The following is a 25,678-nucleotide window of genomic DNA, read 5'->3' on the forward strand; positions in this document are numbered from 1 at the left end:
TTGCATCATGCCATTGCACTCCAGCCTGGACAACAAGAGTGAAACTCCTCAAAAAAAAAAAAAAAAGCATTTTCATCATATCAAAAAATTCCCCCCTCCAGCCCTAATAAACCACTAATCTAACTTCTCTTTCTATAAATGTCCCCATTCTGAGCATTGTATATGAATGGAATAATATGTATTCTTTTGTGACTGGCTTCTTTCACTTAGCATAATGTTTTCAAGGCTCCTCCATGTGTAACATACATCAGTACTTTATTCCTTTTTATGACTGAGTAATATTTCACTGTATGCATGTACTATGTTTTATTTATCCATTCATCAATTGATGGACATTTAGGTGGTTTCCATCTTTTGGCGATTATAAATAATGCTGCTGTAAACATTTATGTACAAGTTTTTGTGTGTGTTATAGGGTTTTAAACAGAGCCATGACACCTGACTTATGTTTTAGGAGGATCTATCGAAGCTAATGTGAATTAAGAGAATTATCCACCAAAATGAACATTTGCTTATTATAAAAATGCAAATTTCTAGATGTAGTTAAACAAACTATACCCATTATTTTATTCACCTGCAATAAACTGAGCCATTATCGTAGTTGGTTTTCTGAAGCACATGATCCTACCTTGCAAATAAATGAGCATCTTGGTTTGGATTTTGAGCTGGCCTACCTTATCACTTCACAAGTCAATCAATATTAAAGAGTTCTAGTCCCTGCCAGCAGCAATTGACACCTTTAAGTTAGCTGTGTGAGCTGAGAGGTCAAGAACCCAATCCATATAGATGAAATTGTTATCGTAATAGGCAAAATCCCTGTCTTCATGGGATTCAGGATAGAAGCAGAGGGGAAAAGGGTGGCTAGGTTAATTCATTAGCCAACAGCACTGCCATTGCTTGCGCACTACCTGAACTTTATTTAGTCTCCAGTACTTCTTAAAACTTTTGACAAATAGAAAAGACATATCCTGCTAGAAGATGGCACAAGAGCAACAATTCTCTTGCTGCCAGATTCCCTTTTAAGCCAATAATAATTACTGTACATAGTACATTCTTTGTCATACTACTAGATTCAACTAAGCCATCATTAGCTGTAAACCTGCAGAATAATTAATGATCCCATTTTCAATTATTTTCCCCATAAGCAGCAAAGACAGATAGTGCTGGCAAACAGATAAAGGAAAATAGGCATTCCCCTTGACCAAGTAATTCATGCTCATTGTTAAAAGAAAGTAAGGCCGGGCACGGTGGCTCACTCCTGTAATCCCAGCACTTTGGGAGGCCGAGGCGGGTGGATCACAAGATCAGGAGTTCGAGACCAGCCTGGGCAACATGGTGAAACCCCGTCTCTACTAAAAATACAAAAATTAGCCAGGCCTGGTGGCTCGCACATGTAGTCCCAACTATTCAGGAGGCTGAGGCAGGAGAATTGCTTGAACCTGGGAGGCGGAGGTTGCAGTAAGTCAAGATCACACCACTGCACTCCAGCCTGGGTGAGAGAGCAAGACTCCATCTTGGGGAAAAAAAAAGAATTATAAAAGTAAAAATCATTCATATACCACAACTCAGAGCTAATCACTGTTAATATGTTGGCTTTTTTTTTTTTTTTTTGAGACAGAGTCTCGCCCTGTCACCCAGGCTGGAGTGCAGTGGCGCGATCCCACCTCACTCCAACCCCTCCACCTCCTGGGTTTAAGCAATTATCATGCCTCAGCCTCCCAAGTAGCTGGGACTACAAGCCTGCACAATCACGCCTGGCTAGTTTTTGTTTTGTTTTGTTTTGTTTTGTTTTTTTGTATTTTTAGTAGAGATAGGGTTTCACCACGTTGGCCAGGCTGGTCTTGAACTCCTGACCTCAAGTAATCCGCCTGCCTTGGCCTCCCAAAGTGCTGGGATTATAAGCATGAGCCACTGTGCCTGGCCCCTTCTAATATTTTTTTAACCTACAGGTTTTAGAATTTTGTTTATGTTTTGTTTTTAACATAAGATCTGTACAGTTTTTTTTTCTTTTAATCATATTGAGAACATTTTCCCATGTTACTAAAAAGTCTTTAAAACAATCTTAATGGCTATATAATTTTATTTTTAAGGATGGGTCTTTAACTATTACCATTGGACATTTAGGTTGTTTACATTTTTTTTTCACCAGCATATTTAGCTGCAAGTTTACTTTTTTATTTTTTATTTATTTTTTATTTAATTTTTTTTTGAGACGGAGTCTCACTCTGTTGCCCAGGCTAGAGTGCAGTGATGCGATCTCAGCTCACTGCAACCTCCACCTTCCAGATTCAAGGAATTCTCTGCCTCCCGAGTAGCTGGGATTCCAGGCACCTGCCACCATGCCCAGCTAATTTTTGTATTTTTTAGTAGAGATGAGGTTTCACCATCTTGGCCAGACTGGTCTTGAATTCCTGACCTTGTGATCCACCCACCTCGGACTCCCAAAGTGGTGGGATTATAGGCATGAGCCACTGTCCCCAGCCAAGCTTACATTTTTAATATAAATAATGCTTCAATAAACATCTTATATACTGATAAAACTTTGTCCCCATCTCACTGGGATTACAGGCCTCCCAAAGTGCTGGGATTACAGGCGTGAGCCACCGCACCCAGCCTGTTTTTTGATTTTTAAGAAGCTCTTGCTCAAGTGATGGAAATGTTCTGTATCTTGATTGAGAAGTTGGTTATACAACAGGATATATTTGGCAAACTCATCAAACAACATCCTTGATAATCAGTGAATTTTGTTGTCTATGAGTTATATCTCAATAAAAAAATTTTAAATGTAGCTGAGCAGAGCAGCTCATGCCTGTAATCCCAGCACTTTGGGAGGCTAAATTGGGAGGATCACTTGAGGCCAGGGGTTCAAGAACAGCCTGGGCAACATAGTGAGACTCCATCTCTACAAAAAACTTTAAAATTAGCCAAGCATCGTGGTACACATCTGTAGTCTTAGCTACCGGTAGGACAAAGCTCTGTAGTACCAAACTGACATTTTCTCCTTCAAATGTTCAGAAAGATAAAAAAGATAATTTAAAATGGAATAGTTTCTCACTGCATAATTCAATGTTGTTTAATGCCATGTCCCGGAACCACCTGATGTCAACTGATGTTATGAGTCACATACTTTAAGGAACAGTGGTCTATTACAATTCCTAAAGCAAGGGGTATGATGATACTAAGAACTAAAACTTATTTAGCACATACTATGTGCTAGATACTGTTTGAATATTTTATACCTGTGTTGTCCAGTAAGGTAGTCTGTAGCCACATGTAGGTATTGAGCCTTTGAAATGTAGCTAGTCTAATTTGAGGTATGCTACAAGTTTAAAACCAGATTTTAAAGACAGTACAGCAAAATGTAAAATATCTCAGTAATTTTTAAAAGTTGATTACATGCTGAAAGATAGTATTTTGGATATATGGGTTAAATAAAATATACTACTAAAATTAATTTTACCTGTTTCATTTTACTTTTTTAATGTGGCCACGAGAACATTTGTGGCTTGCACTGCTTTAGCCATTTAATTTTGTTAATTCTTATAATGACTCAATGAAGCAGATTTCTTTTTTTTTTTTTTGAAACAGGGTCTCGCTCTGTTACCCAGGCTGGAGTGCAGTGGCACAAACAGCTCACTGCAACATTGATCTGGGTTCAAGCAATCCTACCACTTCAGCCTCACAAGTAGCTTAGACTACAGGTGCTAACTTTTTTATATTTTTCTAGAGACAGGGTCTTGCTATGTTGTACAGACTGGTCTCAAACTCCTGGGCTCAAACAATCCTCCCACCTCGGCCTCCCAAATTGCTGGGATTACTGGTGTGAGCCACCACACCCAGCCAAGGTAGATATTTTTATAATTGTCATCAACTTCCTTTTTCAGATGAGGAAATCAAGGTAGACAGAAGTTAAGTACTTTGCCCAAAGTCATAAAGCTAATAAGTGGTAAAGCTGGAATTGGGCACAGTCTGTTTCCAGTATGAGCATCTAAGCACTCAGTTGAAATAATATTTTGGAATATTTATCTACCTATGATTTTTTAAATCCTTTGTTTATAATGTCACCTATAAGATAGGCAAAATATGTTTCTATCAAATGGATAATATGTGAAGCTTTCAGCGTACTAAGAAATATTGTAAACCAAAGCTGGGGAAAAAATAATATAGAACTGAGGAATCATTTACTTTTATTTTAAGAATTTTATCATTCAGTGATGATTTAAAATGAGATTTAAGAATAAAATGCTCTTTGAATAAAAATGACTAACTTGGCCAGGCACAGTGGCTCACACCTGTAATCCCACACTTTGGGAGGCCAGGGCGGGCAGATTGTTTGATATCAGGAGTTCGAGACCAACCTGGGCAACATGGTGAGACCCTGTCTCTACCAAAAATACAAAAAAATAGCTGGGCATGGTAGTGTGTGCTTGTGGTCCCAGCTACTCGGGAGGCTGAGGTGGGAGGATCGCTTGAGCCCAGGGGGCAAAGGTTGCAGTGAGTCAATATCGCATCACTGCACCCCAACCTGGGTAACAGAATGGGACCCTTGCCTCAAAAAAAAAAAAAATTAACTTGATTAGTTAGTGGAAGCTTTTAGTTTCATAACTATCTGAAATGATGCCTAAGTGTTGATAATAATTTAACTTTGACATGGAGTAAGTGAAATTAACACTTTTTGTAGTGAATACAGCTACGGGCCTAGAAAATAGTTGGCATCTTGAATTTCTATATATAAGTTTGAGGCTGGTAGGGGGCCAATTCATGTTATCAACAGGTACTTTATAGATTTCCTCCTAAACAAGTAACACTAGAAACTTGGACCTTCTCCTGTAACCACCAGTAGGTTCAATCTCTGAATTATTTACAGAAAAATTAGGATACTATGACAGAATTTGCATTTCAAAGGGGAGGGAACCCAGAGGGGACTTTTTTTCACTATGGACATTTCAGGATAAATTTTGAAACTGTCCCAGAGAGATGTTCTTTCTTTTGTGTGTGTGTGTGTCTGTGTGTGTGTTTATGTGTGTGTGTTTGTGTGTGTGTGTGTGTGAGACAGAGTCTCACTCTGTCGCCCAGGCTGGAGTGCAGTTGCGCGATCTTGGCTCACTGCAACCTCTGCCTCCCGGGTTCAAGCGATTCTCCTGCCACAGACTCCCAAGTAGCTAGGACTACAGGGGCGTGCCACCACGCCCAGCTAATTTTTTTGTATTTTTAGTAGAGACAGGGTTTCACCGTGTTAGCCAGGATGGTCTCGATCTCCTGACCTCGTGATCTGCCCACATCAGCCTCCCAAAGTGCTGGGATTACAGGCGTGAGCCACTGCGCCCGGCCAAGAGATTTTCTTTGGCAGCTTATTTTCCTCCAGTGACCAAAGGATTAGACATCATTGCAAGAGTTGTGATGGAATGCCGGGCGCAGTGGCTCACACCTGTAATCCCAGCACTTTGGGAGGCTGAGGCGGGCGGATCACCTGAGGTCGGGAGTCCGAGACCAGCCTGACCAACATGGAGAAACCCTGTCTCTACTAAAAATACAAAATTAGCCAGGTATGGTGGCGCATGCCTGTAATCTCAGCTATTCAAGAGGCTGAGGCAGGAGAATTGCTTGAACCTGGGAAGTGGAGGTTGCGGTGAGCCAAGATCGCGCCATTGCACTCCAGCCTGGGCAACAAGAACATAACTCTGTCTCAGCAAAAAAAAAAAAGAGTTGTGATGGAGTGTATCGCCTGTCACTGGCAATCATTTATTGAGTGCTGATTATGTGTAATGTTCTGTGCACGGTACTAGAAAGATGAAAACCTGTTCTGTATCTTTAAGAATCTCAATGTCTAATGGGAAAATAAACATAAATGAACAACTCTAATAAGATGCCTTTTTTAAAGCTGAATTTAACCCAGGATTCAAATTTAGGCATGTCCCCTGATTCTAATTTATTTGTGCACTGTAACATATATTTTTTAATTAAAAAATAGCTTTTCGGCCGGGCGCGGTGGCTCAAGCCTGTAATCCTAGCACTTTGGGAGGCCGAGACGGGCGGATCACGAGGTCAGAAGATCGAGACCATCCTGGCTAACACGGTGAAACCCCGTCTCTACTAAAAAATACAAAAAACTAGCCGGGCAAGGTGGCGGGCGCCTGTAGTCCCAGCTACTCGGGAGGCTGAGGCAGGAGAATGGCGTAAACCCGGGAGGCGGAGCTTGCAGTGAGCTGAGATCCGGCCACTGCACTCCAGCCCGGGCGACAGAGCCAGACTCCGTTTCAAAATAAAAAATAAAATAAAATAAAAAAATAAAAAATAGCTTTTCATTTTACCTCTGAATTGTGTGTGAAAAAGAAATTTAAAAAAGAAAAATAGCTTTTCATTACAAAATCAATATATAATTCTTGTAGGAAAAAAAATTTAATACAGCTAAGCAAAAAAAAAAAAAAAAAAAATAGCCATACTGCCACCATAGGGAATGTTGTCAGCCTTTTAGATCTTTCACTATGAATGTATACACATTTTTTAAATTTTATTTATTTATTTATTTGTTTGTTTGTTTATTTGAGATGGAGTCTCGCTCTGTCGCCCAGGCTGGAGTGCAGTGGCGCCATCTCAGCTCACTGCAACACCCGCCTCCTGGGTTCAAGCGATTCTCCTGCCTCAGCCTCCCAAGTAGCTGGGACTACAGGCATACACCACCACACCCAGCTAATTTTTGTAGTTTTAGTAGAGACAGATTTCACCATGTTGGCCAGGCTGGTCTTGAACTCCTGACCTCAAGTGATCCACCTGCCTCAGCCTCCCAAAGTGCTGGGATTACAAGTATGAGCCACCATGCCTAGCCAATTTTTTTTTTTTTTTTAAGATGGGGTCTTGTTCTGTCACGCAGGCTGGAGTGCAGAGGTGTGATCATAGTTCACTGTAACCTCAAACTCTTGGGCTAAAGCAGTCCTCCCACCTCAGCCTCCCAAGTAGCTAGGACTATGGGCCACCAAGCCTGGCTATCTGTCTATCTAATCTATCTATCTATTTATTTATTTGAGATGGAGTCTCAAATATGTTGCCCAGTCTGGTATTGAACTCCTGGCCTCAAGAGATCCTGCAGCCTTGGCCTCCCAAAGTGCTGCGATTAGAGGCATGAGCCACTGTGCCCAGAACACATATATAGCTATATCTAATACACACACAAATTTTTTTTTTTTTTTTTTTTTTTTTGAGAGACAAGGCCTTGCTCTCTTGCCAGGCTGGAGTGCAGTGACGCGATCTTGGCTCACTACAACCTCCTCCTCCCGGGCTTAAGCCATCCTCCCGAGTAGCTAGGACTACACATGTATCACCATGCCCAACTAATTTTTATATTTTTTGTAGAGAGAGGGTTTCACCATGTTACAGCCCAGGCTGGTCTCAAACTCCTGGGCTCAAGTGATCTGCCTGCCTCAGCCTCCTGAAGTGCTTAGATTACAGGCATAAACACCACACCAGGCCCAGCCCACATATATTTTTAAACAAAAGGAAACATAGTCTATGTATGCTTTCAATGAAAATGCTTATCTATATCATTTGTAATAACTGAATTATATTCTATTGTTTAAGTGTACCATAATTTAATCAATCCTCAATTTTTTTGTTCATTCAACAAATACTTATTGAGCACCTACTATATTACAGGGGCTATCTTGAGACTGGAATATAGTGGTGAGCAAAACAAATGTTGTTTGATATTGTTTGCAGTTTTTCACTCTTACAAACAGTACTGTAATAAACATCATTTTACATACATCTTTAAACACTTATTTAATTGCTGACTTGGAATAATAATAATTGAATATATACTATGTGCCAGTTGGTTGACTTCATTACATATATTATCTCATTTAACCTTCATGATCCAAGAAGTGAGATCATTATAGTCCCAATATTTAAATGAAGAAACAGGAACATAGAGAAATTAAGTAATTTGCCTTAAGTCATATAGCAGGGAAATACAGAGCTGGAACTCAAGCTCAGATTTGTGTGGTGCTGGATTCCATGCACTGCTGGCAATGTTGGTGAGGCATCAGAAGGTGTAAACATTTTTAAGATGCAAAATTACTAAACTGCCAGCCAGAAAAATTGTATTATACCTGTATAGTATATACACATAACAGTGTGTTTATACCTTCACATCATGCCTTTGCCAACCCTGAGGTTAGCTGCTGCTGATTCTTAAAAATAAAATTTAGGCTGGGCACGGTGGCTCCCAAAACTTTGGGAAGCTGAGGCAGGTGGATTGTCTGAGGTCAGGAGTTCAAGACCAGCCTGGCCAACATGGTGAAACCCCATCTCTGCTGTAAATACAAAAATTAGCTGGGCATGGTGGTGGGCACCTGTAATCCAGCTACTCGGGAAGCTGAGGCAGGAGAATCATCGCTTGAACCTGGGAGGCAGAGGTTGCAGTGAGCCAAGACAGCGCCATTGCACTCCAGCCTGGGCAACAAGAGCAAAACTCCATCTCAAAAAAATTTAAAAAAATAAAATTTAAAAATTATCAGCTAGGCACAGTGGCACATGCCTATAATCCTGACGCTTTCAGAGGTCGAGACAGGAGAATCGCTTGAGGCCAGGAATTCGAGACCAATCTGGGCAACAAAGCCCAGACCCTTTTTTTGTCTCTACAAAAAAAAAAAAATTGTTTTTTTAGCCACGCATGGTGGCATGCACCTGCAGTCCCAGCTGCTTGGGAGACTGAGGCAGGAAGATCACTTGAGCCCAGGAGTTAAAGGTTACAGTGAGCTATGATCATGCCACTGTACTCCAGCCTGTGTGACAGAGCAAGACTATGTCTCAATAAGTATAAGTAAATAAATAAAAATTATCGATGTGTATGGAGAAGGTTGGTTAAAAAGCGATGTACTTCAACCCAGATGCAGAGAAAGAAGGAAGAAACAGATTAACAGTGTGAAGCTTAAAGAAGAGACCAATAAATAAATGAGAGAGAAATGGAAGCAAGAGTCAGCAAGGTACATGTTATCTAGTTTCAAAGCAGCCTTCCAGTTCCAGATTCCAGGGTTTTATGAAGCAATGATCTTGCATTGAGTCAGTGGCAGACACCTCTGCCCTGTCAATGCCATACAATAATCTTTTTTTTTTTTTTTTTGCATAAGCTACTTTGAATGGGTCTGTTTCCTGCAGCCAGAATGTTGAGTTATAGGAGAAAGTTCTTCTCTCTTACAAGTTTGTAAGATATGCCTTTTTGTGTCATGCGGAAGATCCAATACAGATTTGCATATTTGTTTCAGGACTTGTGTAAAACTAAAAAGTTAAAAATGTAAGGGAAAGCTCAAACATGCCTGACTCTGTATAGTGAGACAGAAGTGACCCATTTACTTCATTATTTCCAGTATTATCTATATTTCTGTTTTTATGATCAAAAATTTTTTTTTTTTTTTTTTTTTTTTTTTTGAGACGGAGTCTCGCTCTGTCGCCCAGGCTGGAGTGCAGTGGCCGGATCTCAGCTCACTGCAAGCTCCGCCTCCCGGGTTTACGCCATTCTCCTGCCTCAGCCTCCCTAGTAGCTGGGACTACAGGCGCCCGCCACCTCGCCCGGCTAGTTTTTTGTATTTTTTAGTAGAGACGGGGTTTCACCGGGTTAGCCAGGATGGTCTCGATCTCCTGACCTCGTGATCCGCCCGTCTCGGCCTCCCAAAGTGCAAGGATTACAGGCTTGAGCCACCGCGCCCGGCCATGATCAAAAAATATTAAAATGTTCTACCGATTTTAAAGAGTCATCAATTTGATGCCACTGGAATTATTTAAATAATAAAGTATCCAGTTGATTATATTCAACACAACCCTGAGTTGCATTCCTCTGACAAAACTGTACAGTATTACTTTCCCCAAATGAATGATGCATCCTTCAGGACATATGTTATTTCACTAGGATTATCATTAGAGCTTCTAAGCCTAAGTGGAACCTGTTACATATAAATCACCTTTTGGTACCCTTTGGTCTTGTAAGAAGCAGTGTAACATAACAAGAGTATGGGCTTTAGTGCCAGACTACCTTGTTTAAATTCTGGTTTTGGCACATATTCACTTGTATGATCTGAGACAAATCATTTAGCCTCTTTCTGCCTCAGCTTTTTCAGCTGTAAAATGGAGGTATTAATAGCCCCTTCATACCATTGTTGTGATGATTAGATGATTAATATTTGTAAAATGCTTAGAGGTGATCTGGCAGAGGGTAAGCACTCAATGGATGTTACCTGCTGTTGCTGTTATTACTGCTACGTTTTGGGGAGATAAAGTAAAACAGACTTAGGATATTCATCATCACCATCTCTGTCATCACCCTTACTTCCAAGTAAGTTATCTCCTTTACTTTACCATATAATTCAAGGGTAGAATTATACTGTTATTCCAAGTGGGAATATACTGAGGCAGTGATAAAATGTGCTATGAAGATAGTCCAATGTCAGATGACTTTGCAGTGTATGAGAAGAAGAATTTTTAGTAGTTCCATTTCCATTTGTGTTCACTTAAAATTTCTCCTTTGGGGCCCCCCAGAGTCAGTACCTCTAAAATTAAAAGACGCAGGCCAGGCATGATGTCTCATGCCTGTAATCCCAGCACTTTTGGAGGCTAAGGTGTGTGGATCACCTGAGGTCAGGAGTTCCAGGAGTTCAAGACCAGCCTGGCCAACATGGTGAAACCCCGTCTCTACTAAAAAAAAAATACAAAAATTAGCTGGGCATGGTGGTGGGCACCTGTAATCCCAGCTGTTCGGGAGGGTGAGGCAGGAGAATCTTTTGAACTGGGGCTGCACTCCAGCCTGGGCAACAGAGCGAGACTCCATCTCAAAAAAATAAGACATGCGAAGAGTCTTCAGCATTCATGATTGCTACAGCTGGGTTATTTGGGGCTTCGTTTCTTGCATTTTTTAATAGCGTTCACCATGCTGCCCCTGTAGTTGTGGTTGTTCTGACAAATTGATGTGGGCTTGAATGTTGCCACACATCTACACCTCTTTTTATTCTCAGACAATAACTACCTTTCAGACCTCTGTGTTCTCAGATGATAACAACCTTTCAGACCTCTTGAGTTCTGTCCTTGAGGAGTCCATTTTTTACCCTGTGGATGATGAGGGTAATTTTTTTCTTTCTCTTCGCATGATATTCCAATGAATGACACAAACAATGCTAGATCCATGCAGAATCTCATTGTTTGCTTTTTTGCTGTTTCTTCTCAATGAGAGAGGAAATAGTGCCAAGAGCTCCTGTTTGCTTCTTTGTTTTGTTTTGTTTTGTTTTGTTTTGTTTCATAAATCAGGTGGCCAGTACTAAGGAGGGAACTGGGAAGGAATAGCTACATTTTTTAATAGGCAATTACATCATTTGTAAGAAAGTGTCATAGGGTAAAGTAACTCCAGTGGAATTAGTTAGAATCAAGGAAATATCTTATACTTTAATTCAGTGTATTCCAAGGCTTGTTATACAGAAAATTTATTTGAGGAGATATTGATAGGTATTCCATTTTAAAAAGGGTTCTATAGCCAACTAAGTTTGGAAAACACTCTGTCCTTCTCTTGAAAAGTCAAAACTCACATTTGCATATTAAAGATTCTGAGAAAATCTAGGGTAAAGAAACCCACTCCACTTTTGTGTTTTTAAATTGTATTTTAATATAATATTTGATAAAATATATGTCGCATGTAAGTTAGAAAGCATAATATAATAAATACGCTTGAGCCTTTCACCTAACCCAAGGACTAGAAAATTGCCAGTAACATAGATGTATCCATGTGTTCCTCTCCAATTACATCCCTTATCTCCCTACAACAGGTAAGTGCTATCCTACATTTTGTATTTAATTCCCTTGCTTTGGTGGAAGAAGATAGTGTTTTTAGCACTTATCTATGTATTTCTAAATAACACATTGTTTAGTTTTGCTTGTTTTTGAGCTTTATAAAGATGGTATCATACTTTTTTCATTAAACGTTGCTTCTAAGATTCATCTATATTGTTGCATGTAACCTCAATCATTTTTCAGTGCTGTGTAACATTCCATTATGTGAATATACCACAGTTTACTTTTCCATTCACCTGTCCATAGACATGAGGTTTTTTGTTACATTTTTTATTATTACTATTGCTCCTCTCAAGGAGAAACAAGAAAATGTGAGCTAAGAATATTGACAGAATATTTTGATTATATTGTTTGGGAGCATTAAGGAGTATATTTATTGAGTGGCTGCCTTTACTATTCAAGGCAGGAACTTAAATGCAAACATAAATAAAATGTCCCTGTTTTCAATAATCTTATGGTTCATTGAAGGAGTCAAACAAATTCTGTATTATTCATATTAGGATATGATTAGTCTCAAAGACTAATGGCACAAAATAAACATGACACATCTTTTGAAGTGCCCAGTTTCTTATAACTGGGGGGATGTTCAGGGATAGAATTTAAAAATTTAACTGATAAGTACCTTAAAGTATGTTTATGTCAAAATTTTAAAGGTCCTTTTATGAAAAATAATATCAAATTATGCATTTTTTTTTTTTTTTTTAATGACAGAGTCTTGCTCCTGTCACCCAGGCTGGAGTGCAATGGTGCAATCTTGGCTCACTGCAACCTCCGCCTCCCAGGTTCAAGTGATTGTCCAGCCTTAGCCTCCCCAATAGCTGGGATTACAGGTGCCCACCACCATACCTGGCTAATTTTTGTATTTTTTTTAGTAGAGACGGGGTTTCACCATGTTGGCCAGGCTGGTCTCAAACTCCTGACCTCAGGTGATCCACCCTCCTCGGCCTCCCAAAGTGCTGGGATTACAGGCATGAGCCACTGTGCCTGTCTAATTATGCATTTTTAAAACTAAATCCTGGAACTCAAAGATGTAAGCTGGTATACCAATCTGGACTACACCCTTAGGACTCACAAATTCATTTGCTTCTTTTTGTTTTTTTTGTCTGAGACTGAATCTCACTCTGTCGCCCAGGCTAGAGTGCAGTGGTATGATCTCAGCTCACTGCAACCTCCGTCTCCTAGGTTCAAGCAATTCTGCCTCACCCCCCTGGGTAGGTGGGACTACAGGCACGTGAAATCCCATCCGGCTAATTGTTGTATTTTTAGTAGAAACGGAGTTTCACCATGGTGACCAGGCTGGTTTTGAACTCCTGACCTCTGGTGATCTGCCTACCTCGGTTTCCCAATGTACTGGTATTACAGGCGTGATGGTGGTGGGCATGGTGGTGGACTCCTGTAATCCCAGCTATTCAGGAGGCTGAGGCAGGAGAATTGCTTGAACTCAGGAGGTGGAGGTTGCAACAAGCCAAGATCGCACCACTGCACTCCAGCCTGAACAATGAGAGCAAAACTTCACCTCAAAAAAAAAAAAAAAAAAAAATGAAAAGTGTTCATGTACGGAAGTTAAATAAAATGTATCCTAAATATAAATAAATAATTCTGACAGAGTAACTAGGAAATGCCTCACAGAGGAGGTGGTTTTTGAACTAGACCATAAAGGATAAGTAGGATTTCCATAGGAAGAAAAAGCAGTCAAGGCTGAGGAAAAGCATGATTAAGGACAGGAGCAAGATTTAAAAAAAAAAAAAAAAAAAGGGATACCACATTTGAGAAATAATGAGAAGTTCTTCATTATTCATTAAACGTGAGGGGCAGGATGATCTCTTTGTGTGAGATTCCTGGTATTTCCAGATGTAGATTTGTTTGTTTTGAGACAGCCTATGACCCAGGCTGGAGTGCAGTGGTGCCATCTCGGCTCACTGCAGCCTCCACCTCCCAGGTTTAACTGATTCTCCAGCCTGAGCCTCCCGAATAACTGGGACCACAGGTGCACACCACCACACCCAGCTAATTTTTGTATTTTTTTTGTAGAGACAGGAATTCACCATGTTTCCCAGGCTGGTCTCGAGCTCCTGAGCTCAAAGTGATGCACCTGCCTTGGCCTCCCAAAGTGCTGGGATTACAGGTGTGAGCCCAGCCTCAGTCGTAGATGTTGAATGCCAACCTATTCCCTTGCTCCTGATAAAACTGCTGTTGGATATTTAGAAAAAGTTTAGTATACTAGGTGATATTTAAGCTGGGGTCTTCTGTTAAAAATCTGTATCTGAATCGTGTTCATTTGGCAAACAATTCATCCACTTTATACTAAGAATGAAGAAGGTAATACTCAAGATGTGCACTGACTAGTAAGACAAACCATTAGAAGATAATTAGAAGGGAGAAAACCCACTGCCTTCTGTCCTATCATAGGGGATGAATGCTCCTAGCTGGGGCTAGCTCTTCCACTTGGGCACCAGAGCCCATCCACCTCACCTATACTGGAATATCACTCCAAACTCGCTCCCCTTTCTTTCCCAAATCGTTTTTTTCCTATCTATTGGATTATTCATAGAAGCATAGAAATATCCTGTTTTGCCAGGCACGGTGTCTCACGCCTGTAATCCTAGCACTTTGGGAGGCCAAGGTGGGCAGATTGCCCGAGCTCAGGAGTTCGAGACCAGCCTGGGCAACACAGTGAAACCCTGTCTCTACTAAAATACAACAAATTAGCCGGGTGTGGCAGCGTATCCCTGTAGTCCCAGCTACTCAGGAGGCTGAGGCAGGAGAATTGCTTGAACCCGGAAGGTGGAGGTTGCAGTGAGCCGAGATCGTGCCACTGCACTCCAGCCTAGGCGACAGAGTGAGACTCCGTCTCCCAAAAAAAAAAAAAAAATCAGTTTGAAATACCCTGCTATGTTCTGCATCTTTAAAAGCCCTCTCTTAATCCCCTTACTCTTTCTAGGCTCCATCTCATTTCTCTGTTCTCTTTCATAGGAAAATTCTCCAAGAGTTGTTTATACTCACTGTCTCTAATTCCTTCCCTCACATATTCTCTTAAGCCCACATATTCTCCTCAACTACTGCATTCAGGCCTTCACTTCCATCACTCCAAAATCTTGTCAGGGTCCCTAGGGACCTCCAGATAGCTAAACATAGAGTCAACTTTCAGTCCTCATTTTGCTTGACCTATCAGCAGCATCTGACACAGTTCTTTCACTTCTGTTTTTAAAAAAAATAGAGATGCAGTATCACTATGTTGCGCAGACTGGTCATTGTTATCACTTAGCTTCCAGGAGCTATACTGTCTTGGTCCTCCTACCTCACTGGCCATTCCTTCTCTGTCTCGTTTGCTGTTTCTCCTGTTTTTGGAATCCCTGGGACTTGGCCACCAACTCCCTTGGCCATCTCATTCAGTCTCATGGCTTTAAATTCTGTCTCCACTACTAACTCCCAGATTTATATTTCTAGTCCTGAGTTTCACTATTGCTATTTGGAGGCAGATAATCTGTCGTTGTGGAGGACTGTCCTTTGCATTATAGATGTTCAGCAACATTCCTGGCCTATACCCGTGAGAAACCAGCAGCACTCCACCAGTTATGACAAGGAGAAAAACATCTCCAGACTCTGCCAAATGTCCCTGAGAGTAAAATCACACTCCTCCTCACCCCATTGAGAACCAGTGTTTCTTGACCAAACTTCTCCCCCAAACTCTGGACTTGTATATCCACTGTCTTTTTGACATCTCTACTTGAACGTCTAATAAATATTCATACTTAGCGTGATCAAAACCAAACTTCTGATATTTCTTCCTCACATAATCCTCGCTCCAACTTCCCCCCTCAGTGACACATCCATTCCTTTAGTTGCTTAGGCAGAAAAAAACTTGGCATTTTCTTGAATCTCCTCTTTCTCTCACATCTACATCCTGACTTATCAGTAAGTCCTGAGAGCTTTACCTTCAAAATACACCCAGAATCTAATGCCCTTTCGCCACTACTGCTCTGGTCCATGCCACCATCACTTCCTACTGGGATTACTGCAGCTGCTTTACACTTGTCCCCCAGCACCCCCTTCTCAATATAGTAGTAGGGTGATCTTGTGAAAATGTGTCATTCAGGGTATGTCACATTTTTTTTGCAGAACCTTCCAGATGTCTCTCATCTTACCCAAAGTAAAAACCACAATTCTTACAATGACATGCCAGGCCTTACATGATCTCTCCTTATAGCCCACTCTACCTATTCCTTACCTCTCCAATCTCACCTCTTACCATCCAACACCTTATTCACTTCACTCTAGCCACACTAACCTTCTTTCTTTTCCCTAAACATACAGAGCCTTGATCCTTTTGCACTTGCTCTTTCCCAGATACATGCTCCGTTGCCTCATTCAGGTCTTGGTTTAAATGTCAGTTTCTCAGGGAGGTCTTCCTTAAGTACCAGTTTTTGTTTTTGTTTTGGGGGGATTTTTTTATGGTAGTATTTTATTCCTCTTCAAGAAAAGCTATTACCTAACATTGATGAACTCTCTTTTTTTGAGACAGAGTCTCACTCTGTCACCCAGGCTGGGGTGCAATGGCATGATCATAGCTCACTGCAATCTCTAAATCCTGGGCTCAAGCTCAGGTGAACCTTCCACCTCAGCTTCCTGAAGAGCTAGGACTACAGGTGTGCACCACCATGCTCAGCTAATTTTTTAAATTTTTTGTAGAGGATCTTGCCATGTTGCCCAGGCTGATGTTGAACTCCTGGACTCAAGCAATAGGATTAAAAATATCCTCCTGCTTCAGCCTACCAAAGTTCTGGGATTATAGGCATGAGCCACCATGGGCAGCCAGTCACTAGTTTTATTTTATTTTGTTGTTGTTATTGTTGTTTTGAGATGGAGTCTTGCTTTGGCACCCAGGCTGGAGTGCCGTGGCACAATCTCAGCTCACTGCAACCTCCGCCTCCCAGGTTCAAGCGATTCTCGTGCCTCAGCCTCCCAAGTATCTGAGATTATAGGCATGCACCACTACACCTGGCTAATTTTCGTATTTTTAGTAGAGACAGGTTTCACCATGTTGGTCAAGCTGGTCTCAAACTCGTGACCTCAAGTGATCCTCCCACCTTGGCCTCCCACAGTGCTGGGATTACAGGTGTGAGCCACCACACCCAGCCCAGTCACTAGTTTTAAAATCTCACACCACTATCATCTCCAATACTCCTTTTTTAAGCCTGCTTTATCTTTTCCCATAGTAGTTCTTCATCTAACATATTACAAAGAGGCAGTATAGCATTATAGTTAAAAAAACAAACTGAAGCCAAATTGCCTGGGATTATATCCCAATTCCACTTCTAAGCTGTAAGATCTTGACTTCTCTGTGTTTTGTGTGTGTGTGTGCATGTGTATTTAAAGTGGAATGGTTTCTGTCCATTAGAACAGTACTTTGCACATAGTAATATGTGTACACCATTGTTGTATCATTAGTAGTGACTAATTAATTTTATTCTCCTTATCTCCCATTGGAGTATAAATTCCATGAGAGCAAAGGGGTTTTTTTGTTCGTTTATTTGTTTTTTGTTTTTTTTTACTTTCTTCATTGCTGTATTCACAGCTTCTAGAACGGTGCCTAGCACATAGTAGACAGTAAATATTTGTTGATCAAATTATGTTATTTCTGGAGTGATGAGGATAAGAAGGGTCAAGGAAGATGAGGTATATGTGTACTGTTTAAAACTTTTACAAAGAGAATGTACTCATGTATCCTTGTGCCCCAAAAAGCTTCATAGGCTTGCATGGAAAATAGACATATAGACAAATAAATTACAACATAGTATATTTACAAGATATGGAAGAACGAGTAATAACTCTAAGGGGAGGGCAATGCAGTTGAGGAAAGCTTCCTAGAGGAGTAATAACGTGAGAGTTGGGTTTTTAAAGGTGCGTAGTTCCACCAAACAAAGTATGAGACAGATGTGACAGCCTTCGAATAGTAGGTGCAAAAGCAAAGAAGTATGAAACACAGCAGTGGCTCTCAAAACTGCAAGCAGTGGAAGTTGAAAGGAGAGGTGAGGAGCGTTTTCAGTGTTTTGAGCTATTAAAACTTTTATCCTTCTCCCTTACCCACTCCCATACTCCTAACATCTCCAAGTAAGTGTTTGGCTGTAATTAGGAGCTTATTACTCCATTACGGCAAATATCTTGGGGTTTTTCTCATTATTTTCCTGAAAGTCTTCTCCTATTTTTCTGCTCCCCACAAGTTCCATTTTTTAAATATATTATTATACCACTGTTCAGGTTCTAGATTCCCCTTGGTGTCTTTGGTATAAGAAATTCACATGTAATTTTTACCTGTGGAGTATAGTGAAAAAGGAGGAAGACATATCCTTAAATTATATACACATACACACACATAGTTTTGTTACAGTGTGGTAGCTTTGTTTAGGAATAGAAACACAGTTGTTCAGCTGAATTATTTTAGTAATTAATATTTTTAATCCTATAAACGTTGGTCTCTAGTCCCTTACCAACGATCTAAGTGAAGAAGCTTGCTTTTCAGTGTGTGACTTAAGACTTCTCAAGGTTGACTCTTTAAAATCAGGGTTGGGCCGGGCGCGGTGGCTCAAGCCTGTAATCCCAGCACTTTGGGAGGCCGAGACGGGGGGATCACAAGGTCAGGAGATCGAGACCATCCCGGCTAACATGGTGAAACCCCATCTCTACTAAAAAATAGAAAAAACTAGCCGGGCGAGGTGGCGGCGCCTGTAGTCCCAGCTACTCGGGAGGCTGAGGCAGGAGAATGGCGTAAACCCCAGAGGCGGAGCTTGCAGTGAGCTGAGATCAGGCCACTGCACTCCAGCCTGGGTGACAAAGCGAGACTCCGTCTCAAATAAAAAATAAAATAAAATAAAATAAAATCAGGGTTGGGGTTCTGCTTTTTTCCACCCACCTTCCTTCTATACATGGAGTCAGGAAAACACCCTTGATGACAGCACAAACCAAAAAAGCAGTAGCATTAATCCACTCTGTTAGTTTCTGGCACTGCCTCTGTTTATACTCATATTGGATTGTGATTGTGTATCTGTCTCTGAGAGTCCCTTAATGTAGGAATCATAACTAAGGTGTTCATTTGTACACCTAGTTCAATGCCTCATTCATAATGGATGCTCATTAAACATTTGTTGAATTGGATTGAATTGAACTGAATTGAACTGGACTATGGCACCACAGGAGACGGGGATTTTTGAGTTCACTTTTAATGAGATTGATTTAAAACGAATTTAGAAAGAAAAATTATTCTTTTGTTTTGTTTTTAAACATCTAAATTTGGGGTACAGCTACCAATATGTTCATTCCCCATAATTTTTTAAGCATTCTGAGCAATGACTCATCAGAGTCCCCAAATAGATATATTTTTTTTAAGTCACAGTGGCCCTAGGAAACAAAATTAGGCTTGGTAAATATAAATAGTAAGTGTGTTCTCATTATAGTCAGGAATGTGGGGTCTTGTTGATATACAGAGGAGGATCTTTATTTCTTCCCTTTGTAGCAGAGTTGGAAATGAACCAAATATCCCCTGATAAATTCCTGTAGGGTTTCCCAGCACATTTATTTCATTCTTTCCAGAAGTCACCAAGACTTGTTGTGTTATTGTTAAAAAAAAAAAAAAAATCAGTGCTACTTCATTTCCTAACACTTGTTTTCTGACCTCCCATTGTCTCCAGTCCAACTGGCCAAAAAGCCAGGCCAAAGATATCTGTATTTCCACAGAGAAACAAATGGACTTAGCTTCTACTCCTTTCCCTCTACTTTGCAATGTTTTCTTTTGCAAAGGAGTTTGGAATTTAAATTCTCCAAGCCCAGAATCTTTCAGTCTAAAACTGCAAAACAATGGTAATAAGATACCTGGTCATTCCTCCAGTCCTCTGTCTTTTAAATATCTGCTCTGAGAGAGAGTCCTGAGCATCCAAATAACTTTTGTTGTCGTTGTTGTTGTTGTTGTTATTGTTGTTGTTGTGACAGGGTTTCACCCCTGTCGCCCAGGCTGGAGTGCAATGGCACGATCTTGGCTCACTGCAACCTCTGCCTCCTGGGCTCAGGCGATTCTCCTGCCTTAGCCTCCCAAGTAGCTGGGACTACAGGCGCCTGTCTAATTTTTGTATTTTTTATAGAGATGGGGTTTCACTATGTTGCCCAGCCTGGTCTCGAATCCCTGGGCTCAAGCGATCCACCCGCCTTAGCCTCCCAAAGTGCTGGGATTACAGCGTAAGCCATCGCACCCATCCATCCAAATAACTTTTATATTATAAAGAGGGCTCTCTTGCCAATGGGTAGCTATTTTATTCATTTACTCAGCATAACTTTATTGGATACCTCTGTGTTAAGCCCTGGAGATCTAAGGTGAGTAAGACTTCCCCCTACCTCCCAAGAAGCTCACAGTCTATCTTGGCAACAATTATACAGTGCTGAGATAGGAGTGGGATAAAGTAATAATAGTAATTAGTTCAGCATGGAGGGGTCTGGAAGTGCTTTACAAAAAAGTGACATTTATGTATTTATATATGTATGTATGAATGAGACCATGCCTGGCCAGAAAAGTGACTTTTAATCCTTAGTCTTAAAGAAAAAGGTTCCTGCCAGGCGCAGTGGCTTACACTTGTAATCCCAGCACTTTGGGAGGCTGAAGCAGGTAGATCATCACTTGAGGCCAGGAGTTTGAGACCAGCCTGGCCAACATGGTGAAACCCCTGTGTCTACTAAAACTACAAAAATTAGCCAGCATGGTAGCGCATGCCTGTAATCCCACCTACTCAGGAGGCTGAGGCAAGAGAATCGTTTGAACCTGGGAGGCAGAAGTTGCAGTGAGTCGAGATCACGCCATTTCAGCAGAGAAAGAATAGCCCTACATTTCAAACATAGGACATAGTAAGAATAACTACTTGAAGTATGAAAGCTCATGACATGTTTAGGAACAGTGAGTTGTTGGGCATGGATGGCATAGAGGCTGCACTCTGAGAGATGGAATAGACCAGTGGGAAGCAATATTGTATGATGCTGAAAGGCACAGAATCTAGAGCCTGGGTTTGAGTCCCAGCTGAGCCACTTACTGTCTGTTGTGACCTTGGCAAGTCACTTAACCTCCCCTCTATAGGTTTGCTTCTTCGTTTTCTTAAAATGAGGATAATAGTAGCATCTGTTTGACAGGGCTGCAGGCATATATGCATATATATACACATACGGCTTTAAAAAGTGCTCAGAACAAAATGAATATAAGTATTCATTATTAGGCCACATTATGAAAGGCCTTGAACTGTACATTTTCCATAAGTAAAAGAAAGGTTTTAAAGCAGAAGAGGGGAGAGTATATAACAGGATAAAATCTGCATTTTGTTTTATTTGTTAATTTTTTTTTTTTTTAATTAGAGACAGGGTCTCGCTCTGTTGCCCAGGCTGGTCTCGAACTTCTGGGCTCGAGCAATCTACCCGCCTCAGCCTTCTAAAGTGCTAGGATTACAGACCTGAGCCACCGCACCTGGCTTGTAATCCGTATTTTAGATAAGTAACTCTGGTGCTACTCTGGAGAGTAGATTGGATAAGGAAGAAACTAGAGACAACATACAAGCTCTGAGACAGTTTCAAGAGTATAGATAACAGGTGCTGATGTAACATGGTATTGAGTTAATATAGTGGCCTTGCCCTTAAAAATTCTGGGTTCCCAAACAGAAACTTCAAACTTGAAATGTTAGTCTTAATAGACCTTACAAATTTAATTCTAAAAAAAAAACAAAATGAAGACCCTGGGGAAGAGCACAGAAGGACTGTCCTTGCAGTATGGATGTTGTAGTGCTCAACTGATGCTTCCATTCTATACCCAAATATCAGACCAGTACCTCTTGGCTACTATTCATGATATATTTTCATCTGGTTAGCTGTCCAGAGCAAGACATTCTATTTTTGGAGATGCTTTTGTTTTTTCTTTCAAGTAACCTCAAACTACTTATCAGTTTCCTAGAGGAAGTTCTGGCTTCTGGACTGCACAGCCGAAGCAAGGAGAGCTCTCAAGTCACATCAAGGTCAGCGAGCAGAAGATGAAACAGTGGTTGGGGGAAGGGCACAGCTTCCTCTCTCACCCCCACTACAGGCTTTCCCTACTAATCAGAGGTGTTGGAGAGCAGCTTTGGGTTCTGTGCTGGTTGTTAGAACTCATCTCCAGGTAGCCCACAGATTTGTGGTTGGCACAGACACACGACTCCCAGAGTTGACCTAACAATAAGTCTGAGCCCATCTCAACCCACTTTTCTCTGGTAGTCTTTATGTATCTGTTAGCACAATCACTTCAGTTACTGATGAATTTTGTTGGGATCTGACGTGGGGAAAGGGTTATCAGAGCCTAGAGGGGCTTAAAAAGTAATCATTTGATGTACATACCACATTCCTTGACTTCCTTTCTCTTCCCTTGACCCTTTCTGCTTTTCATTAACCACATTCCTGCACAACTTATTTCTGAAAACCTACCATATTTCTTTATAGAGCCATCCAAAATTTTTTGTCCCTACATAGCAATTTTCTGTGGCACTGAGAAACCATGTATGACCACAATAAAAATCCATTTTGTGAAAAGATATGAGTGATTTAGTTTTATTTCTTTGGGGCTAATTTATGAGAATTTATGAGGTGGGACATGAGCTGGTTTCACACCGAATATAATGAAGGCATTACCTCTACCTGAAGGATATTTAAAGTATGTCAAGGCAAATAATAAATTCTGGTGTCAATTTCACCTCTCTTGAAAACAGGATAAACCGATAGTATCATTATTGCCAGGAAATTAAGGTATCCTCAAATCATCATAGCAAAAATACCAAAGCGCAATCCCTCCCTGGTGTGTGTGTGTGTGTGTGTGTGTGTGTGTGTGTGTGTGTGAACTTGTATGTTGATAAATATTCTCTAGCATCAGACAGCAAGGGCCAAATCTATGTCATATTTATATGGCTTTGGGAATGTTATTTAGCCTCTTTGTGGCTCAGCTTTCTCATTTATAAAACAGAACCTTCCTCATAGGATTATAAGAATTAAATGAGATGAGATGATACATGAAAAGTGCTTAAAACACTGATGTACAGTAATCAATAAAATGTAGCTAATAGTAAATAAGATTAATTTCTGTACAGAATCACATGTAAAATGACTGGACTAATCATTTTAATCATTGCACATCTAATCATTGCACTAATAAACAGTTCAAAAAATAGAGGGAAAAGCTGAAAGGTCATTCTGTCCCTCTTTTCTCCACTCCTCCCAGCTCTCAGCTGTTTGGTTGGTTTTTTTTTGTTTGTTTGTTTGTTTTTAGTAGAGATGGGGTTTCACTATCTTGGTCAGGATGGTCTTGAACTCCTGACCTCGTGATCCACCCACCTCAGCTTCCCAAAGTGTTGGGATTACAGGCGTGAGCCACCACACCCGGCCTCAGCTGTTGTTTCTTTACACACACTCATGAAGTAAAATCCAAGCTAAAATCCAAGGTGTTTGTTTTTGTTTTTGGATTTGTGGGTCCCTTTGGGTAATGTTTTCTTCTTCATTTTTTATAAGTCTTTGAGACAGCCTGCACTTGGGGATGGAGTATTTTAAATGCAGCATTTTACAAGTTATATAGTGTTTTAAAATATGAAAAACTCCCTCCTCCAAGCAGGAATATCTGCGCTTCTCTTCTTATCGCCAAGATAACGCTGTGGAATAAAAAAAGCAAAAACAGAGACCTTCCTTATATCATTTTCCTCATTATTCATCTGCTTCCATTGTGCCTACTCAACTGACAATATCAAGAAGTCTAAGAAATGAGCCCTACTATCAGGGTGTTTGATGTCAGAAGTTGGCATTTCTTTATTAAGAATCAAAGACTCATATTTTTGTGTAAGATTTACAGAGCTGATTCCATTATTACTGGCCCTTTATTTTTGTGCCCTTTAAAAACATCACTTTAATTAAGGTCTTGTATGCTTTTAATAATCCTCTCCCCCATAAGTGGAAATGCCCTGGTCAAAACCTCTGTGTTCCATTTACTCCACAAAAGCCAAGGATATTTGTTTTTAGACAACTGTGTTTGAATAACAGTTTCCGCCCAGTAAACTTGCAAGCAGTTCACAAGTTTTTATCTCTAATAGTTCCCTTTCTCCCTTAAGTTATAAAATATTCTGTTATAGAATACAGCTACTAGCAGTCGCATCTTATCCTCAGATGTTGTTAGGGAGGTACCCCCATCATGAGGTCCTCCCAGTGTCTTATCTCCACCACAGGCAGAAACTGACTGAGAGTGATTTCTGTGGTGTATGTGTGTATAGTGTCAAGCTCACTGAGGAACGCTGAGGAGACAGCGCTATAAAAATGTGTAAAGGAACCCATACGTTCTCAGATTTCTCACTTAAGCATTGGTCTTTGGAAAACAGTCCGACCTACATCCCAATTCAGGTACCACGAAGTTCACCTGGTGAGGCAAATCAGCTTCAAGAATAGGCCAGAGGAAGTGGAAAGGGGTGAGTGACAGGACAAAGGGAGAACAGGTGAACGAAAGTAGGGGCAGGATCACAGGATGGAGCAGGGCAGAGAAAGAAAGGACGCCAGAGATTTATGTAACATCTTAAGAGAGCAGACAGGCAGGGAAGGTTCTGCAGCCCACATGCATCTGCTCTGGAATCTGAAAATTACTTTGGAGGGTTTTTCTTTTTCATTAGCCCCTCTGCCTGATGTTTCACAGTGCTCTGGCACCTATCTGATGCAGCACGAAAGGAACCCTGGACCTCACATATAGGAGGCACTCAAATATTTGTTTTATCTATCTATCTATCTATCTATCTATCTATCTATCTATCTATCTATCTATCATCTATTTTTGAGATGGAATTTCACTCTGCTGCCCAGGCTGGAGTGCAGTGGTGCGATCTCGGCTCACTGCAACCTCTGCCTCCCAGGTTCAAGTGATTCTCCTGCCTCAGCCTCCCAAGTAGCTGGGATTACAGGTGTGTGCCACCACATCTGGCTTTTTTTTTTTTTTTTTTTTGTATTTAGTAGAGATGGAGTTTCATCATGTTGGTCAGGCTGGTCTTGAACTTCTGACCTCAAATGATCCACCCGCCTCGGCCTCCCAAAGTGCTGGGATTACAGCCGTGAGCCACCACGCGCGGCCCAATATTTATTGACTATTGGGAAAGGAGGAAGATGGGGCAAATGATGAATTACTTTTTTCCCATAAATCAGAATCTATTTAAATGATAAATCTAAACCACTCATGTGTGTTTGTCCAGCAAACCCTCAAAAAATCATGCAGGCTATTCCTCACCAGTACATCTGGACATATTGCTTCCTCACATATGAAGACATCCTGGATTTGCTCATTATTTTTTCATCGCTTTTTAAACGGGGGGTTAGAAAATAGAGACATTGGGGCCGGGCGCGGTGGCTCACGCCTGTAATCCCAGCACTTTGGGAGGCCGAGACGGGCGGATCACGAGGTCAGGAAATCAAGACCGTCCTGGCTAACATGGTGAAACCCTGTCTCTATTAAAAAATACAAAAAACTAGCCGGGCGAGGTGGCGGGCGCCTGTAGTCCCAGCTACCCGGGAGGCTGAGGCAGGAGAATGGCGTCAACCCGGGAGGCGGAGCTTGCAGTGAGCCGAGATCAGGCCACTGCACTCCAGCCTGGGCGACAGAGCGAGACTCCGTCTCAAAAAAAAAAAAAAAAAAAAAAAATAGAGACATTGGGAAGGGGACAAGATGGTTTAGGGAACGTGGTGTGTGCACACTCATGCCCATGGGAGGGGGTTACAAAATCTGAAGAGGAGACTGCAGTCAGGAAGCTTGGATTCTAATCCATTTAGCCAGTAACTTGATGTATAA

The 25,678-nt window shown here is 41.0% G+C and overlaps 1 protein-coding gene across 6 annotated transcripts in view; it reads left to right on the plus strand.

Moving 5' to 3' along the window:
• Positions 1 to 22,407, plus strand: part of VPS45 (vacuolar protein sorting 45 homolog) — an 82,030-nt gene extending 59,623 nt beyond the window's left edge. For 3 of the 6 annotated variants that reach the window (XM_025386108.1, XM_025386089.1, XM_025386080.1), the window contains exon 15: positions 21,792 to 22,407. In XM_025386108.1, the coding sequence (XP_025241893.1) occupies positions 21,792 to 21,879 (88 nt within the window). In that variant the 3' untranslated portion in view covers positions 21,880 to 22,407. Of the gene's footprint in view, positions 1 to 19,958; positions 20,053 to 21,791 lie in introns of all 6 variants that reach the window. The other 3 variants (XR_003119496.1, XM_025386099.1, XM_025386072.1) reach the window with 2 other exon arrangements.
• Positions 22,408 to 25,678: the final 3,271 nt, after the last annotated feature.

Source organism: Theropithecus gelada, chromosome 1 (assembly GCF_003255815.1).
Source record: "Theropithecus gelada isolate Dixy chromosome 1, Tgel_1.0, whole genome shotgun sequence".
NCBI lineage: Eukaryota > Metazoa > Chordata > Mammalia > Primates > Cercopithecidae > Theropithecus > Theropithecus gelada.